Source organism: Prionailurus viverrinus, chromosome E2, assembly GCF_022837055.1.
Source record: "Prionailurus viverrinus isolate Anna chromosome E2, UM_Priviv_1.0, whole genome shotgun sequence".
NCBI lineage: Eukaryota > Metazoa > Chordata > Mammalia > Carnivora > Felidae > Prionailurus > Prionailurus viverrinus.
This window is the reverse complement of record NC_062575.1, coordinates 30,377,892-30,394,821: the sequence shown is the minus strand read 5'-3', so window position 1 is coordinate 30,394,821 and position 16,930 is coordinate 30,377,892. Positions and strand designations below refer to the sequence as shown.

At 49.0% G+C, this 16,930-nt stretch overlaps 1 protein-coding gene and 1 long non-coding RNA gene across 2 annotated transcripts; one reads left to right on the top strand and one right to left on the bottom strand.

Moving 5' to 3' along the window:
- Window positions 1–1,056: 1,056 nt before the first annotated feature.
- LOC125153116 (uncharacterized) lies at window positions 1,057–11,214 on the bottom strand. Its single transcript, XR_007147410.1, has 3 exons — window positions 11,093–11,214; window positions 6,256–6,322; window positions 1,057–1,335 (listed from the first exon to the last, which is right to left on the bottom strand). It is a non-coding gene; the product is annotated as an uncharacterized LOC125153116 (long non-coding RNA).
- A 2,590-nt stretch (window positions 11,215–13,804) lies between these two features.
- On the top strand, window positions 13,805–16,724 carry IRX5 (iroquois homeobox 5). Its single transcript, XM_047836377.1, has 3 exons — window positions 13,805–14,053; window positions 15,120–15,525; window positions 15,692–16,724. Exons 1-3 carry the CDS (start codon window positions 13,805–13,807, stop codon window positions 16,486–16,488), a joined length of 1,452 nt encoding a protein of 483 aa, XP_047692333.1. The 3' UTR covers window positions 16,489–16,724.
- The last annotated feature ends 206 nt before the right edge of the window (window positions 16,725–16,930 follow it).

The window sequence follows — 16,930 nt, the reverse complement described above, 5'->3', positions numbered from 1 at the left end:
GAAAAATGTGCTGAGTGAGAGAAGCCAGGCCCAGAAGGTAACATACTATGTAATTCCACTTCTAGAACATTCTCGAACAGACAAAATTATAGAAACGGAGAACAGGTGAGCGGTTGCTAGGGTTGGGAGGGGCAGGAGAGGAGGTGATTGGATATGAAATGGTACTATGGGGGCTCCCTGTACTGATGGAAATGTTAGGTACCTTGACCCTATCGATGTTAATGCCCACGTTGTGTGATGTGACACTGCATGTTATAAATGTCACTATTGGGGAAGACGGGGTGAAAAGTACAAGGAGCCCCTCCCTTAAGTAGGACACCTGCATGTGACATCTATTATCTCATAAAATAAAGTTTTATTAAAATTTTGAGAAAAAGAAATTGTTCTAGCCTAGTAAATTTACTTTGCGCTATCGAGAGCTCTGATTCTTGGCAAAGAATCAGAATACGGAATCAGAATACGGAAAGTGGATGAAGTACGAACTGGGTCAGTTGCAGAAGAGTAACTGCCCACATTTCCACGGGGGTCACCGGCATCCGTGAATCTCCCCAGTCCCCCCGCGGAGGACTCTTCTCTGATCAGACTACACCCTCACACACCGCAGAGGCCAGAGGAATCCTCCCACTTTCCTACCGCTGCCCCAGGCCACAACAAGGAATTTCCCAATGGCAAGGCCACCCGTCATTATTCGGTCCACGCAAATAACTCTGTGAAAGCACCGGATGGCACCTTTCTTTACGTAAATCAAATATTCAAACACTGTAACAAATGATCTGCCAGTTAAGGCGGCATCTTCTGGTATCCGAGTTGAGCTAATTTATTTTGGGGGAGAATGTTCCATTCCAGGGGGACTAATATAGAGCAGTGAAATATATGTATGGATACCCTGCAAGCCTTTTTTTTTTTTTTCCTCCCCTCAGCGTAACAGAGTTACGTTTGAAACTGATGTTGGACTGCTGGGAGAGTCGCTATGATGGAGACAGGGATTTTTCTTGGAACCTTCTTTTTCAAGTAGAAACATCCATTCAATCCAAGAAAGACATTTTGGAAAAGAAGTCAACGTATAGAATTGATTTTATTCTTTCTATGCTTGGATGAAAACAGAAACTGTTTGGTGATACTCTACAATACTAAGCATTTCAAGGAAACTGGATGGACCAAGAAGAGAACAACCTTCTTCTGCACAACAGCTGAGGGTCTTAACCGGAAAAATACTGCAGTCTATCAAGGGGAACATCCAAAACACGCTTGGACCTCTTGCGTACTTGATTGCTCCATGTCCTCTGCATCCAGGTGGAACAGACCACAGGAAATTTCAAAGACCGACAGCTGAATCTAAAAGAAAAAAAAAAAAATCCATTTAGTTGTCATGATCATTGTCCCTGTCAATGTCTAGTATCCCAAACTTCACCCACCGCACTGAACTTTGCCATGCTGCTTTGTGCTTGGGAGAAGACAAATCGCTCATCAATTACGTATACTAGTTAAAAAACGCTACCTTTGGGGCGCCTGGGTGGCTCAGTCGGTGAAGCGTCCGACATCGGCTCAGGGCATGATCTCACCGTCCGTGAGTTCGAGCCCCGCGTCGGGCTCTGTGCTGACAGCTCAGAGCCTGGAGCCTGCTTCGGATTCTGTGTCTCCCTCTCTCTCTCTGACCCTCCCCTGCTCGTGTTCTGTCTCTCTCTGTCTCAAAAATAAATAAAAACATTAAAAAAAATTTTTTTTTTAAATATGCTACCTTTAGGAGGCGTTTTAATACCTTAGTAATAAGGGTGAGTATTTCCTCTAACTGCCAACTTCGACATTTTCGATATCACGTTAGCCAGGATGCGCTGGACATTTGCAAACACTTAATGCTACACTCCACGTATGCTATCGAATTGCCCTCCAAAAGTGGTGGTATGGTTCTGCAACTGGTTGAGGTCACATGGAAAATAGAATTATATGCTAATTTGTTCCTACATTAAGCTATCATAGAAGGTCAGACCAAACATGGCAAAATGAATTCTGGAAAAAAAAAAAAAATTAACTAAATAGATTGGTATGCACCGTAGCAAAGTAAACTGTTTATCTTAATAGATACAAATACGAGAAAGATTTTTTTTTTTAAATCTTTCAAAAAATAAAGGTTTTAGCCAACCCCAGGCAATGACTTGCATGATTTAAAAACACTCTACGGAAATCATTTTTCCCTAAAGAAGAACAACGGCAGGGTATTTTTTTCAAGGGAAATAAACATGGAGAAGGGCCTAGTATCCAGAAGAGAGTAATTTCCCCAGAAAAAGCTCCACTCTATCTACGTATTTATCAGCACTTCATTCACGAAAGTAGCTATACCCACACGCTGTAAGATGAACACAACGTTTAAACTACACGATGGGGTCAAGAGGTGCTGACGACAATACCTTCATTATTTAATTCCAAAATAAACTAAACAACAATATAGATGCTTTCCTTAGCCTCGATTTGTCCGAAAAAAATACGCTTTCCTTAAAAAAAATTACTGAGGGAAAAATAAAATCTACATTCATTTCTTTTTCTGGAAGGCATACCTTATAGACATCGCCTGGTCTACGGGTAAGTTGAACAGATGCTACCTCAACTTCAAAAAAAGTACAGACAAATTAGTGATTGAAGAATTTGGGCTACCAGTTTCATATATGATGATGGTGTAGCCCTCACATTTCTATTTTCAAAGGTCTGTTTACAGAAAGAGGGAAAGAATTGGGGGGCGGGGATGGAGAAATCCAATCTTACAGCATCCGAAACCATGGGGTGAGTATTTTCTAAAGCATCGCGTCTACTGTAGAGCAAACTGAGACATATGACAAAGATCATCTCTTTTCCACACCCTTAGGTAAATTCTTGGGGCGGGGGGGGGGGGGGGGACGACGATAATTTTTTGTTCCAGAGTCTATCCTTTTTTCCATCGAAAGAGATGTTTATATTTTTCCTTTTATTGTAACATTTCCCATGGCATCCTGCAAGAGAACTAGCACTCCCCAAGAGCCATCTGAATTTTCTTTCAATCGGAACTCATTTCTACTTTTTAAAGGGACTTTGCCTAGTGCTTTTAATAAGATTCTATTACTATTAATTCTCCGAAAATACATTGGATTCCCATGAGTATCAGTTTGACGTCTTGTCCAAGTACTGACTTTTCCGCTATGTATCACCAGCAATGTTTACCCTATTTTCTCCTTACCAAGTTAGATAGGAAGATACTTATTCACGCACCCAGTCTTCAGGCTCCTTGGTGGACTACAAGATACAGCTATATACTTCTCTGCTCTTATTGCTGGTTTGAAAGACCTTATGTAATGGGATCTTCATCCATAAAAAGTTGAGAATTCCATTTAAAAAAGGGGGGGGGGGAGAGTCGGACAAAAACGAAAATATGCACTGATGCCTGAGTAAATTAATCTTCATTCCCACTGAAAGCAAGCTGATGTCCAGGGACTGGGAATTATTCTACCATAAAGTGCGGCACATTAAATACTACAATAAACCCATTTGAAATGTCTTAAGATAATTATTATGTCATCCGCGAATGATCGTACACATAGTTATATTTTAATATTCGGTACTGGAGGTGCCAATGCACAATATGTCGCAACTGTGAAAATACGAAGTCGGGTAAAAGAGAAGATCAAGCAAATCAAATTCCATGACTAAAGGTAAGACTCCAAATAAGATGTGAAAAACGGATCGATAAGAGGAAGGGCAAAATATCTGGCCCCTGGTTGTTATCACAAACAAACACTATCACTCCTGAAGGTTTGCATAGAAAACTCCTTATCTCCACGAGCTCTCGTTGAAAAGAATGGAAAGCTTCTTACAACCAGCTAAAAAGAAAGTCTTTACCAGGCTCCTGGAAAAAGCTCATTTTCACATTACTCAGGCTTCATTATGCTAAATCAATATTCGTTTAGTCACTGGGGTTATTGACATATTTTAAAATAAAAGTATACCCTTCAGCTACTGCACTCATTATAGGTAATTTGTCTTGTCAGAGAGCAGGGAATATTATCCCAGTCTTTCAAGGGCTGACAGCCCATGGAAATACCTCCCCATGGTTACAACTGTAAATAATTTTAAGGTAAAATATTGAAAAATCAATGACTGTTTCCTGCAATCTGTCACAAACAAATCAATCATAATCTGTACTGCCAGAGAGTATGATTTGAAGGAGATGGGAGCAGATGTAATTCTTGGCTGAAATCTCTCATTTCAAAATCACTTCACATAATGGTGTCATCATTTAAACACTTAACAGTCAGTGCAACTGCCACTGTAACATCTAGTTGGACAAAACCACAAGGAGGAGGAGGAGAAAACGCCATCGCTGTTATGTTAACAAACATTTAATTTAAATGGTTGCTGCATTAGTAAATTTCAGCTGAAAACACTTTCACCTGCCCTCTTTCACAGGCCTACATTAATCAAGGCGGCTTTTCTCCGTCCTAACGCCTAGTAAAAAATTAGCCTGTGCCTCAAAGTCTGACTCTCCCACCTACACCTTTTATTTCAAGTGTCCGTTATGGAGAATACCATTTAGCATTAATAAATAAGACATCTGGATTGTAGAACATCCATAATTCTACCCATACAACAAAGACAAAAAATAGTGTCATAGATGTCAAGATTATACTTTTAAAGTAGGTGTAGAGGTCTCCGTTGCCCGGATATTAAATTTTATATTTTCCTTCTATTAATACATATTACATTTCAACTTTGTAATACTGTAGCTGATTTTAAGACGACCAGCACGACCTAGTCAATTCGAAAATGCCCCTGCGTTCTGCACACCAGCTATAGACTGATATTTTAAAAACGGAAGTAATAACCCGAGTGTCGGAAGTGTAAAAGTTGGTCAAGGTCATAATAGTGAATCGGTTTGTAAATGTAAACTGCTTTCCAAGTAATCACTTGGATATCGCCATTTTCTTCCAGGCGGCATTTTAACGGCTTCCTTGGCTTACAACCTCTACCTAGGCATCAATACAAGAATCTGAGATTGGTATACTTCCCTTTCTTGTTGTGTTAACCAAATACATCGTACGATTTAAAGATTAAAGAGCCTTCTCTCTGCAGGTTTTTGTTTTTTTTTTAAATGCACACTAGCCCCTTTCATGGAAGAACTTGATTTCAGCTACCACACTGCTTACCGATTTCCTAATTATATAATCGGACGGACACCATGAAACCCCTTATTGTCCCATTAATATCCTTCCATAGGTATAATTCAGGAAGTAGATATTTTTGGTGACTAGAAAAGTGTATCGTTTGTCTTAAGAAGGAAAGAAAACAGATAGAAATACCATTCCACAACTTAAGCCTATATAAACATTCTCAGACACAGTCACTGGTCTTTTATAAAAGGGTTTTACCCCGTTTTTAATTTCACCTGCGTATTCCACATGGCAACCCGGCTGGAGAAGACAGAAGCTTTTCTTACTGATACAAACCGAGCATGAATTTTGTTCTTCGAGGATCTTAGATTCGTCCTTTAACCCTAACATTGGATGTTTGAGAATGACAAAAAATAACACACGGGTCAATTATCAAAGATACCATCCAGAACACAACCCAGGCCTCCATTCCGTGTGAATTTCTGCAACAGCTGCAGAGGAAGCAGCAAGCCAACCTAGTGAGAGGAAAAGGAAAATGTGACCCGTAGCCCGGGATTACGAGGAAAATGCAAAGGGACGGAAAGGGGTGAACGAGGAACAGGACCCGTGTGCGTGTGCGTGTGCGTGAGTGTGTGCGTGTGTGTGTGCGCGCGCGCGCGCACCCCTGCACTGGAGCGGCCCAGGCTGGGCCCAGCTCGCTCCCTGGCAGAGCTCTGGAGCCACTTGTCAACCGCCAAGTCTCCCGCTCCGAGTTTGGTCGAGGCTGGCAGTATATCGCCCTGCAGAGAAGGCAACACGGAAGACGGCGAAGCAACACGCTGAACGCACGCGCACCAGCCACAAACCAGAATGATGTCTGCTTGCGCTGGGGAGGCCACCATCACGGCTCTAATTCTCAGAAAGAAGCTATTTTAAGGGTGCTGAGTATGCCTGGCTGAGATTTCTCAGCTCTCCCGGCACAGCCCGCAGCCCTGGGAGCGGCAGCTCACAACTCAGCACCGGCAAATCAGATCGTTCCATACCCCGCATTTAAAGACTTTGCTGTCTGGTAGATAAAGTTCTTATATGTAATAAAGGCTCAGGATTACAGAGGAAAGTATTCTCTTAAAAGAGATAATATTACCTCCCTATCTTCAGAATCTCCTCCTTCCGACAGCCAGTACAGTTAGCTCCATTATGAACTGCGGATTCTTAAAAAGAAAAACAGCAATAGTTAGCTGCGTCTTTCCCGCCACTTCCTTCCTTCATGGAATTACAGTTTAATTACCAATACTTCAATTGATTTTGTTCCTGAATGACACATCTCTCAGAAAGCATACCCTCGCTATTTCCACTGGAGGTCACTTAGTACAACCTTCTCAATGAATCAACCAGAACTCATTACTGTTGAAAGGACGTGTTTTCTTCGTAGTTTTTTTTTTTTTAAACCGGGGACACCCCCCCCCCCCCCACACACACACCTATGTGATATAAAAGGGGTACGAGTTGCAGGACATCCGGACAGCTACGAATCTTCCTAATAAATCTTGGCTGACAACAGAAACCAAAACCCATGTGCATATATGTTTAGATTTTTCCTATTTCAGGCTGGGGGGGGGGGGGGGGACTCGCCCAATCTCTGGCTTTTAAATTCAACAACTTTACACGTGGATAAAAACAACAACACAAAAGTTTAGGCTTTAAAGGCAAACAGAGAGGAGGAATCAGGCTGCGCACTGCTTAACGTTTTCCTTACTATATGGGTTGTGTATTTTCGAACTTGTTGTGACGCGTCCCCTTTTGGTCATACCGGACACCTCGTCTCTGTAAGACCCAATCAGAGATAGGGGAATGCACTGTGTTATTTAAAAATAATTGTATAGTGCTTTATCTTCTGTTAAAAGTCACTTTACCCTCTCTGAAAGTTTTCAGAGAAGCATTTGTTGTACTAACTAGGGTTGCCTTCTGTTTAGTCTTTTTTTTCTTTGGTCATACAACCATTTTTCTTAACTTAATTAGCAAAATGTTCTTTATCACTGAATCCAGTCCGTTGCTCTCCCCAATAGACGACACAAATATTCTGCAAAACAATTTCTTCCCCTACTTTTCTCATCTGCTTGTATTCAGCAGCCCCTATTTTGATGAGAAATGACAAGTTTTACACACACCTCGCATTAAAGGGGTTTAGTATTCATGCCTGGAGCTGATACTCCCATTAAATTTATTCTTAAAAGAGCTGGGTAATGAAAATAATCAAAAAACTCTAATTTGGCATAAACAGATCATTTCCTTTAAATAACGATTCCATTTCTATCAAATAGAAGCCCAGTCTTGACTTTCAAGAAAAGCACCGAAGTTATAAATTTCCCCATCCAATGACATCATTAAAAATAAATTACTCAGTGTATTTCCACGAACCAAACATTTTTCTATTTTACTGAATGTTTAATGCATTTGGTAAAATTTTAATAATCAAAGGCCTCAAGTGACATTCTTTGTATTCTGACTTAGTTCCTATTACCAATATAAATACTCTGGTAAAACCAACACGGAGGCTATTTTGGGTTTACTTCACACACACACTGTGTTGCAGACATTCACTTGCAGATGAGCTTGGGGATACGTAAGGAAAAAATTCAGCCAACATTTGGAGGAAACCCATAGTTCAGAAGTCAACTTGGCTGAAAACATCCGAATGTATTAGGGAAGCATCATACTTATAACCTGCACACAAAAATGGAAATGATTCTGTTTAAAGAAACACAGCAGGCTAGTTAAATACTTTGGGGATATTAGGTATGAATACCTAATCTAATTTCCTCCAAGGTATCACTCCATATTATGCCAAATAAACAAATAAAGGCTGTATCAAGGTGTGGAATATCATTAGCCCGAGAAAAGGCTGGAAAAAATGAATTACGTAAATGACAACCGCAGGAGAAAATTACATTTCCTTCTCCTGAACAAATGTTAAGTGCATCCTTACTAATAAAGATTTAAACTCAAACTACATTAGAATATACTGGTTTTCAATTTTGAAGCATCTAAGTTAATTTGCCAAGCTAAACTGGTGCTTAGGTATACTCTAGCTATAAAAATTCTGCACGTTTATGTGGAAATAAGTTAGAAGTATCACACTTCAGAATTGTGTTGTGACAGCAAACCACAGTCATTACTGAACAAGAAAAAAACAATTCCGGGATCGTACGTCTTCTTGGAGGTACATCGGTTGCATCTTTGAAGCAGAATTATTCTCTACAAAACAGCTAATGATATACCAAAAAGGTGTTAGAAATAAAGGAGCCAATAAAATGTAGAAATTGTAGGGAAATACACACAGATAGCGAGCTATTAACACCACAAAAAAGGCCGTGCTATCTCAGAGTTGATTCGTATTTCTATTTTTAAAGGCCACGTTTAATTTAATTCACTTACGACTACATGATTGCATTTACTTGCATGTTATCAACTTACATTTTTCCTAAGGTTTCTATAATGAAAAATATGTGAACACATATTTGGTGTTGTTCATTACAACAGACAATAGGCAATTAGTTCACGATTGCACTTGATTTCTTTTAATACAGCATATAAAATTTGAAAAGAATACACGGACAACAGCACAGGGATGCTGATCTGAGCTGCCAGAACAAAAATCTTCAGGGGGATAGTTGGGGGATGAGGAAAGCAATTATGTCAAAATTAATGCTCTTGTTTTTTAGTTTTAGCAAACCCATCTAAATAAGCCTTTCTCTGATTTTAGTTTACCATGTAATTCTAGCCAGCTAATTATCCTTGGAGTCACGAAGGAGCTGTGACTCCACTTGGCTTCTCCGATCATATGCCTCTGGCCTCCTCCACTGTCATTGCCTCTTTCCACATTGAGTTTGAATATTAAAGAAAAACACTCACACATCTTACATACACACTGATGGACAGCCAGCTTCCAGGAAATCATGAGCTACAAAGGGGGGGGGGGGGGCGGGGATCTTAATGCAATACTTATGTTAAAGGGTATTAGGTGCTGGGTAAGCCAAGGGTAATATAATCAGCAGCATCCGTCTTGCTAGTGTTTTTGCATTCAGAAATTGGAAGTAAAGGAGAGTAATATTATTTTAGTGGTCACCCAGGTTATGGTTCAGATCCTTAAGCTAATAAGAGGCTAAATGCACTATTTCCACTGGCTCATAATTCGAATTTGCGGACAACATTTTGGAAGAAACAAAACAGTTGTTTGTTTGTTTGTTTGTTTTTCTATTTCTGGAAATTAAAAAAAAAAGGCATTCCATAAACAACTAAGGTAAGTACTTGATAATATGAAGAGAGAAACTCTCTTACACCATTAAAACATTCTAGGAGACGGTTTTCCTCAAATATAAAAGGGCATGAATTTCTCATATATTTACAATTCAATTAGATCCTTGATTCTGCACATTAAGCGCGCCTCCATCTATAGCTTGATTCTGCACACTAATAAATGTGTGCTTCATACGAGGCTGTCCCATTTATGCTTTTCTTTCTAAATTAGTAGCCATCACTCCACAAAGATGAAGCACAAAGAAAGCTGACAAAGGCACTGGCCAAAAAGCCACAAGTAGCATTGCCACATGCCAGAGCACTTCACACGAACCTACCCTTTCTCTCTGGAACTTCTGTTGCCAACGTGCTCACAAAATCTGGAAGCTCCAAGACGGGTTTCAAGTGCAATTAAATTCTCCCAAAGCAAAACTGTACCAAAACATGCCGCCCTTCTTACGTCACCATTTTATAGACAACGTGTTCTCAGGATCTTAATGAAGATAACGATGCACACCTGTGTCAACATTCACTGGCAAGACAGCCTTATCAATCATAATCCTTTAAGTACACTCCAAAACAGCAAAGCGATATGACAGAAGCAATCTGTTGCCTCTCCTGGTGCCGGTGTTGTGTCTCTCCCCCACAAGAATGATGAGATCTTTAAAACACAGCAGACCTACTTTTAGGAGTCTTTAAAGTTTTAACTGTAAACAGCTATTACGCCAAATACACAGGAATAACCTCTTTTGCACTTGATTTGCACAAGGACAACTGTATAGCCCAAACTCGAGAAACAAGGTCTGTGGCCATGTCTTCGCAATACAATTGTGGATCTTATTTTAAAAGCTTTAAATGTTAAGAGTGAGGCATAGCTGGGTCCGTGCGGACACGACAAACCAATAAACCTTTAGGGAGTCTTAAGAGCAGAATTTCTTTTAAGCCCTACGTCAAAAAACAATCAGGGCATATCTACCCCTAGTGTGAGTTAAATGTTCAGGAAAGGTACAAACGCAAGAGTAATCCCCCCACGCCCCGCCCCGCAAGAAAAAGAGTCATCTTGGTCATCTGAAATAAGAGGGAGATAGCTCCCACCTCTGCTGGGGGAGAAAGCTTCAGTGACCAGAGACTAGTGAAACCACAGCTAAGGAGTAAGCAGGTTCCCAAACGGGAGAAGAAAGGGAAGGGAGAGGGGACCTCAACCGTCACCACGACCAAGATCAAAAGGTAAAAACCTCGTGTTTGTCAGCAAAAACGTGAAAACTTTCACATGAACTCCAAGAACACCCGCCAGATGCTATCTGAATCCCATCTGCCTGCTAATGATCAGTTCTTCCATTTCACGTATTAACAGGAGTCTGAGACGCCGGGCCAGGCGGCTGTGGTCAGCCGAGCAGCAGAGCCATCAATGTGCAAATAAAGCAGAAAATAGAGACATCCTTAAAGAAATGAGTCTTAAATTTGACGCAGAGCGGAGGTGACAACCACAGCAACAGAACCATAAATTCCAAATGCTTCAAAATCTTTTCAGGATTCTCTCCAGTCCTTGACACCAAAAACAAGACAGTAAAAGGAAAGGGGGGTGGGGGTGGGGGTGGGGGGGCGGATAGCCTAGCAGCCCAGAGTGGCAGAATGATGTAATGAGGTTGTCTGTGTGACAGACTCCGATTCTCGGTGGCACAAACCTCCATGGCTCCATTTCAGAAAACGGCCTCCTGGACGAGAGCCGAGAAGGGTGAAGGGGCCGCGCGTGGGTGAAGGGGATACGCCCACGCGCGCCCGCCCGCGGACCGGGACCTCAGGAGAGGCCAGCCCGACACTCACCCGGCCCATGCCCGCCGGGGGCCCGGCGGCGCGCGGGGCGCCGCCGCGTCCATCCGGTCCACGAAGGGACGCGGACGCCGCTCGAGGGGCAGGAGTCCCGGCCGCGACCGGGGGCGGGCACTCGGCGGGATGGAGGACCCGGGACTCACCTCGCCTCCGCCGCGCGGGCGCGCGGGCCGCGGACGCTCCCTCGTGGCTGGCGCGAGCCCCCGGCGGGCGGCGCGCGCGGGCCGCTACCGACCGTTAGTTAGCGCGAGGGGCTGCGGCGGCGGCGGCGGCGGGCGGAGCCGGGGGCGGGCGCTAAGGAGCACCAGAGCCGCGAGAGGCGGGAGAGAAGGGAGCGGGGCGGGGACGCTCCCCGCGACCACCCGGCCTAGTTGGAGCCCGAGAGGACAGCTCCCTTGCCTGCCCGCAAAGCCACCACTGGCCAGCTGCGCGCTCCCTCCCGATCGAGCGGGCCCGGCCGCTCGGCCTCAGTCTCAGCCGGCTGGCAGGCAACCGAGCCCGGCTGCGCCCGCCTCCGCCGCCGTCGGCTTCTCGTCTCCATGACAATAGGGAGCCGACGCCCCGCCCGGCCCCACCCCCTCGGCGCTGTGACTCGGAGGGAAGCGGGACCGCGTCGCCGAGGGGAGGAGCCAATGGAGGCCAGCGTCCAATTAGGGATGGAGGCATGGAGGGATTGGGCGGGGCTGACCGAGAGATTCGCCGAATGTCCACTTGAGGGGCGGAGCCAGGGGGAGAGCTGACGGAGGGGAGGAGTTAGCGCGCGTGCGTGAAGTCCAGCCGCCAAGTGTGTCCGAGGGTACAGAGTGGGTTAGGTGTGCGGGGACTGAAGCTCCGGAAATAAAGTGTATCCTACTTGTGAAAGTCATCGCGGGAAGCTGTGTAGTTGTGCTTCGGATTGCGTGTGGCCCAATTTTATAAAAGGCCACGAAGTCCCTGATATACTGAGTTCCAGTGGGGTGCCCAACACTGTGCCTGCCCCTGTTTTGGTTCACCAGCGCCCCTGTCTGTCCCAGAGTTCGAGTGCGTCTGTGGCTTGTGGCGGCGCGGGGTGGAGAGACAGGCAGGGGGTCTGTTTTGTATTCTGTGTGGCCCGTCGTGGGCAAGAATTCTGCCTGTGACTCAGTTGTGTGTGTTTGCCTTGCCAGCGCCTCGCTGAACAAACAGGGGTTGGGTTGGGCAATGCGGAGCGTTTACAATGGAGCGTGGGCGGGTGCTGAAGTGCGTGCTAAGAGTAAGGGGACCCGCACAGTCCACCACCACCACCGGCCTGGCAGGGGGAGCTGCGGATGGAAAGCCGGGAGAAAGAGGCGGCCATTCACGGCCGGGGGCGGGAAGGGGTGTAGTGGGGTCCGGAGACCGACTCCGGTATAGCTGCTTCTCCGTCTGCCAGCTCTTGCCCAGTACCTCTGCTCTAGAGAAAGGCTACCCCCGTCGTCCCGCCTCCCCCTTCCCTCGCCGTTTGGCAGGGAGTTAGTTGGTGGCAGGGAGGCCGGGCCGGAGACGTGCAGATGTCCAAGGCCTGTCTCTCGCCCACCTGCTGCTGCTGGCGGAAAGGGACAATCATCTCGCACTCCCTGCGCCCTGGACGCGGGCATCCCTCCGTCTCTCCCGGGGGCCTCCATTTCAGGTCTCCAAACTCGCTCTCTGGTTCCCTGGCTGGGGGGAGAAGCCAGGGGAGAGTAGGCGGCGATCCGCCTCGGAACCCAGCTTCTTGGCGAACAAGAAATCCGCTAACTTCGCGGCTTACTGTGGCAAGCACAGAGCAAAGCGTTCGCCGGCTCGCCTTCCGCCGCCTGGTCGCCTTTTGTGCTTCGGGGCGGCCGGACTGGCCCACCGGGGCCCGCCTTGTGTCGGAACTGCCACTCCACCCCGACTTAGCAGGGAAGGAAAGTTGGAAGAGATCGGCGCGCCTGGGATGTGATTGTCATCCTGGGGCCGGCGCTCGAGAGTCTGAGAAAGAGAGAGAGAGAGAGGGAGAGAGACCCGGGAGAGGAGGGGGGAGAAAAAGAGGAGGGGGGAGAGGAGGGCCGCGGTGGAGAGGCGGGCGCGAGGGAGGGGCGAGGGGAGCGCCAGCGAGCGGGAGAGGGAGCCGGGGAGGAAGAGGGAGAGGGCGAGGCGCGCCTGGCGGCCGGGTTGGCTGCGGCCGCCCAGAGGTTCCTGCCAGTCCTCCCACCGACTACACCCCGGGAAGGAGGAGCTTCAGGCGCGCACAAGGCGTCAGAATCCTCAATTTCCAACTTAGCATCTTGGCAGGACCTTTGCGAAGCCAAAAGCAGAGCCCCCCAGTGCAAAGAGCGAGGGGGAAAAAAGAGAAAGCAGCAAGGGAGGGCGGGGGGGAAACCCAGCCGGGGCGAGCGAGGCGCGCAGAGGAGCGGGCTCGGCAGTCGCAGCCGGAGGCGCGCGGGAAGCCAGCGAGGAGGCGCCGCGGGCCGGAGCCCGGGAGCCGGGGCCCGAGAAGCGGCAGCCGGGGGCAGCCGGAGGCCAGGTGCCCGCCCGCTCGCCCTCGCAGGGCGCCGCCCGGCTCGTTGGCGGCCGCGGCGCGGCGCGCCCCATGCCCGTGTGTGGCCATGTCCTACCCGCAGGGCTACTTGTACCAGCCGTCCGCCTCGCTGGCGCTCTACTCGTGCCCGGCGTACAGCACCAGCGTCATCTCGGGGCCCCGCACGGATGAGCTCGGCCGCTCGTCGTCGGGCTCCGCGTTCTCGCCCTACGCCGGCTCCACCGCGTTCACGGCGCCCTCGCCGGGCTACAACTCGCACCTCCAGTACGGTGCCGACCCCGCGGCAGCCGCCGCCGCCGCCTTCTCTTCGTACGTGGTGAGTGAGCGGGAGCCGCGGCGGGCAAGGGCAGCTGGGGCCGCGCGGGGCGGGCGGGGGCTGCGGGGGACGCGGGCCTCGGCGCCACCGCGGACCGCCCCCGCCAAGCTTCGCGGCCCCTGCAAACTTGGGAGAGACTGTCTCGGTCGGCTTCGCCCGGGCCTCCGGCTCAGGAGTTGCTCGGAGAGCAGAGCCGCCTCCTGCTTGGGTCGCTGAGCTGGCGACGAGGGTTTTTCGGGGGAGAGGTCGCCGCAATTAAAGAGCAGCATTTGGTTCAAACGTGAGCTCCAGGCCGTCCTGCACATTTTATTTCATTTTGTGTTTTTGGTTTTGCCGTTTTGGAAAAGTAGTTCAAAAGAAATGGACCAGAAATCTGAGCAGAAGCGTGCGAAGTCTATGTAAATGTGTTTGGCCTCGCCTTTAATTAGTCCTCCAAAATGTTGCAAATCCGTAATCCTATCTCCGCAATCCGATTTGGAGGTATTAAATTTCTGAAAAGTCGGCCGAGCTGCGGTGCATCCGGGATTTTTCGGCCGGGTGCACTTTCTGGAAAAGCGCCCTGGCTTCGGTTTGGGGTAACATTTTTGGAGGGGTGGGAGTGCCGGGGCAAGGCTTGGCTTTCCGTTTGCCTTTCTCTGTGGGGGTAAAAATGCCCCGACATCCCGTGCTCTCTCTCTCTGCGCCTAACGCGCAGCCACCGGGGAACGAAGTGGGGAGTCGCCACTGCTGCCCAGGCCTCTGGGTGGAGGGCCTGGCCGCGGCGGCCGGCTCTGCGCCTGGGGGGCGGACTTGCCCCCGCAGACGGGGGCCTACAGGGTGCCATTGAGGCCAGGACGGCCTTCAAGGGCTCCCTAAGGACCGGAGTCAGGAGTTGGCTCCCCCGCTGCCTTCCGAGGAGGAGGAGTTGCCCCTGGGTCTGAGCCCGGCAGCCCTACCCCAGGGAAAGACCGGAGTTCGGGCCTCGCAGCTCGCGGACCCCTGGGCGCAGGGAGAGTGGGCTTCGGTCCTCTAGGTGGTACTGGGAACCAAGGCCCACTCTCACCTTCTCTCTGCCTGTTCCTCGCAGGGCTCTCCCTACGATCACACACCGGGCATGGCGGGCTCCTTGGGGTACCACCCATACGCGGCGCCGCTGGGCTCGTACCCGTACGGGGACCCCGCGTACCGGAAGAACGCCACGCGAGACGCCACCGCCACGCTCAAGGCCTGGCTGAACGAGCACCGCAAGAACCCCTACCCCACCAAGGGCGAGAAGATCATGCTGGCCATCATCACCAAGATGACCCTCACCCAGGTGTCCACCTGGTTCGCCAACGCGCGCCGGCGCCTCAAGAAGGAGAACAAGATGACGTGGACGCCGCGGAACCGCAGCGAGGACGAGGAGGAGGAGGAGAACATTGATCTGGAGAAGAACGACGAGGATGAGCCCCAGAAGCCGGAGGACAAGGGAGACTCCGAGGGCCCCGAAGCAGGTTGGTGGACGCGGGGAAGGATGTGTTGAGCTGGAGTAAGGAGGAAAGTGGGGGGGGGGGGGAGCCTGGAGGTGGGGGGCAAGGGTCTCTCTGCCTTTGCGGCCGGGGACCTGGGCCCCGCCGCTGGGCCTCCGCGCCCCTTGACGGCCTGGGGTTTCTCCCGCAGGAGGAGCGGAGCAGAAGGCGGCTTCGGGCTGCGAGCGGCTGCAGGGGCCGCCCACCCCCGCCGGCAAGGAGACTGAGGGCAGCCTCAGCGACTCGGATTTTAAGGAGCCGCCATCCGAGGGCCGTCTCGACGCCCTGCCTGGGCCCCCCCGCGCCGGCGGGCCCTCCCCGGCCGGGCCAGCGGCAGCGCGGCTGGCGGAGGACCCGGCCCCTCACTACCCCTCGGGCGCGCCGGCTCCGGGCCCGCACCCGGCCGCGGGAGAGCTGCCCCCCGGTCCCGGCGGGCCCTCGGTCATACACTCTCCGCCACCGCCGCCGCCGCAGGCGGTGCTCGCCAAGCCCAAACTGTGGTCTCTGGCAGAGATCGCCACCTCCTCGGACAAGGTCAAGGACGGGGGCGGCGGAAGCGAAGGCTCCCCATGCCCACCGTGCCCCGGGCCGGTAGCGGGGCAAGCCTTAGGAGGCAGCCGCGCGTCGCCGGCCCCGGCGCCATCGCGCTCCCCCTCGGCGCAGTGTCCCTTTCCAGGCGGGACGGTGCTGTCCCGGCCTCTCTACTACACGGCGCCCTTCTATCCCGGCTACACGAACTATGGCTCCTTCGGACACCTTCACGGCCACCCAGGGCCAGGGCCGGGCCCCACAACCGGTCCGGGCTCGCATTTCAATGGATTAAACCAGACCGTGTTGAACCGAGCGGACGCTTTGGCTAAAGACCCGAAAATGTTGCGGAGCCAGTCCCAGCTAGATCTGTGCAAAGACTCTCCCTATGAATTGAAGAAAGGTATGTCCGACATTTAACGCGGGCTGCGTCGGTCCCGGACTTTCCTAATTTATTAAGAAACATGGCCTTGGCAGTTATTTTTTTCCATCACCAAGAGAGAGAAACAAAACTACCCCTCCTATTAAAAAGTTTATAGTTCTCGGAGATGGGTAACATAAAAATGTAAACATCTCCACACACAAAAATGTCTTAACCAACCGAAAAGAAAAATTTAAAAAAGGATTTGTATTAAATCTTATTCTGTATATTTAATGTAGCATTTTTGTATTTAAATTGATAATTCAATATCTTTGAAGTAAATTATGAAATTAAGACACCTGTACAGGCATTTAATGTTTTTTTTTGTAATATAAATATATACATTTGTGTTTCCCCCGAAACTGTTTCATAGTTTAAAAATACAAGTTTAATTTAATTTTTTACACCTATTGATTTTTCTGGATATGAGCTAAAGTATTA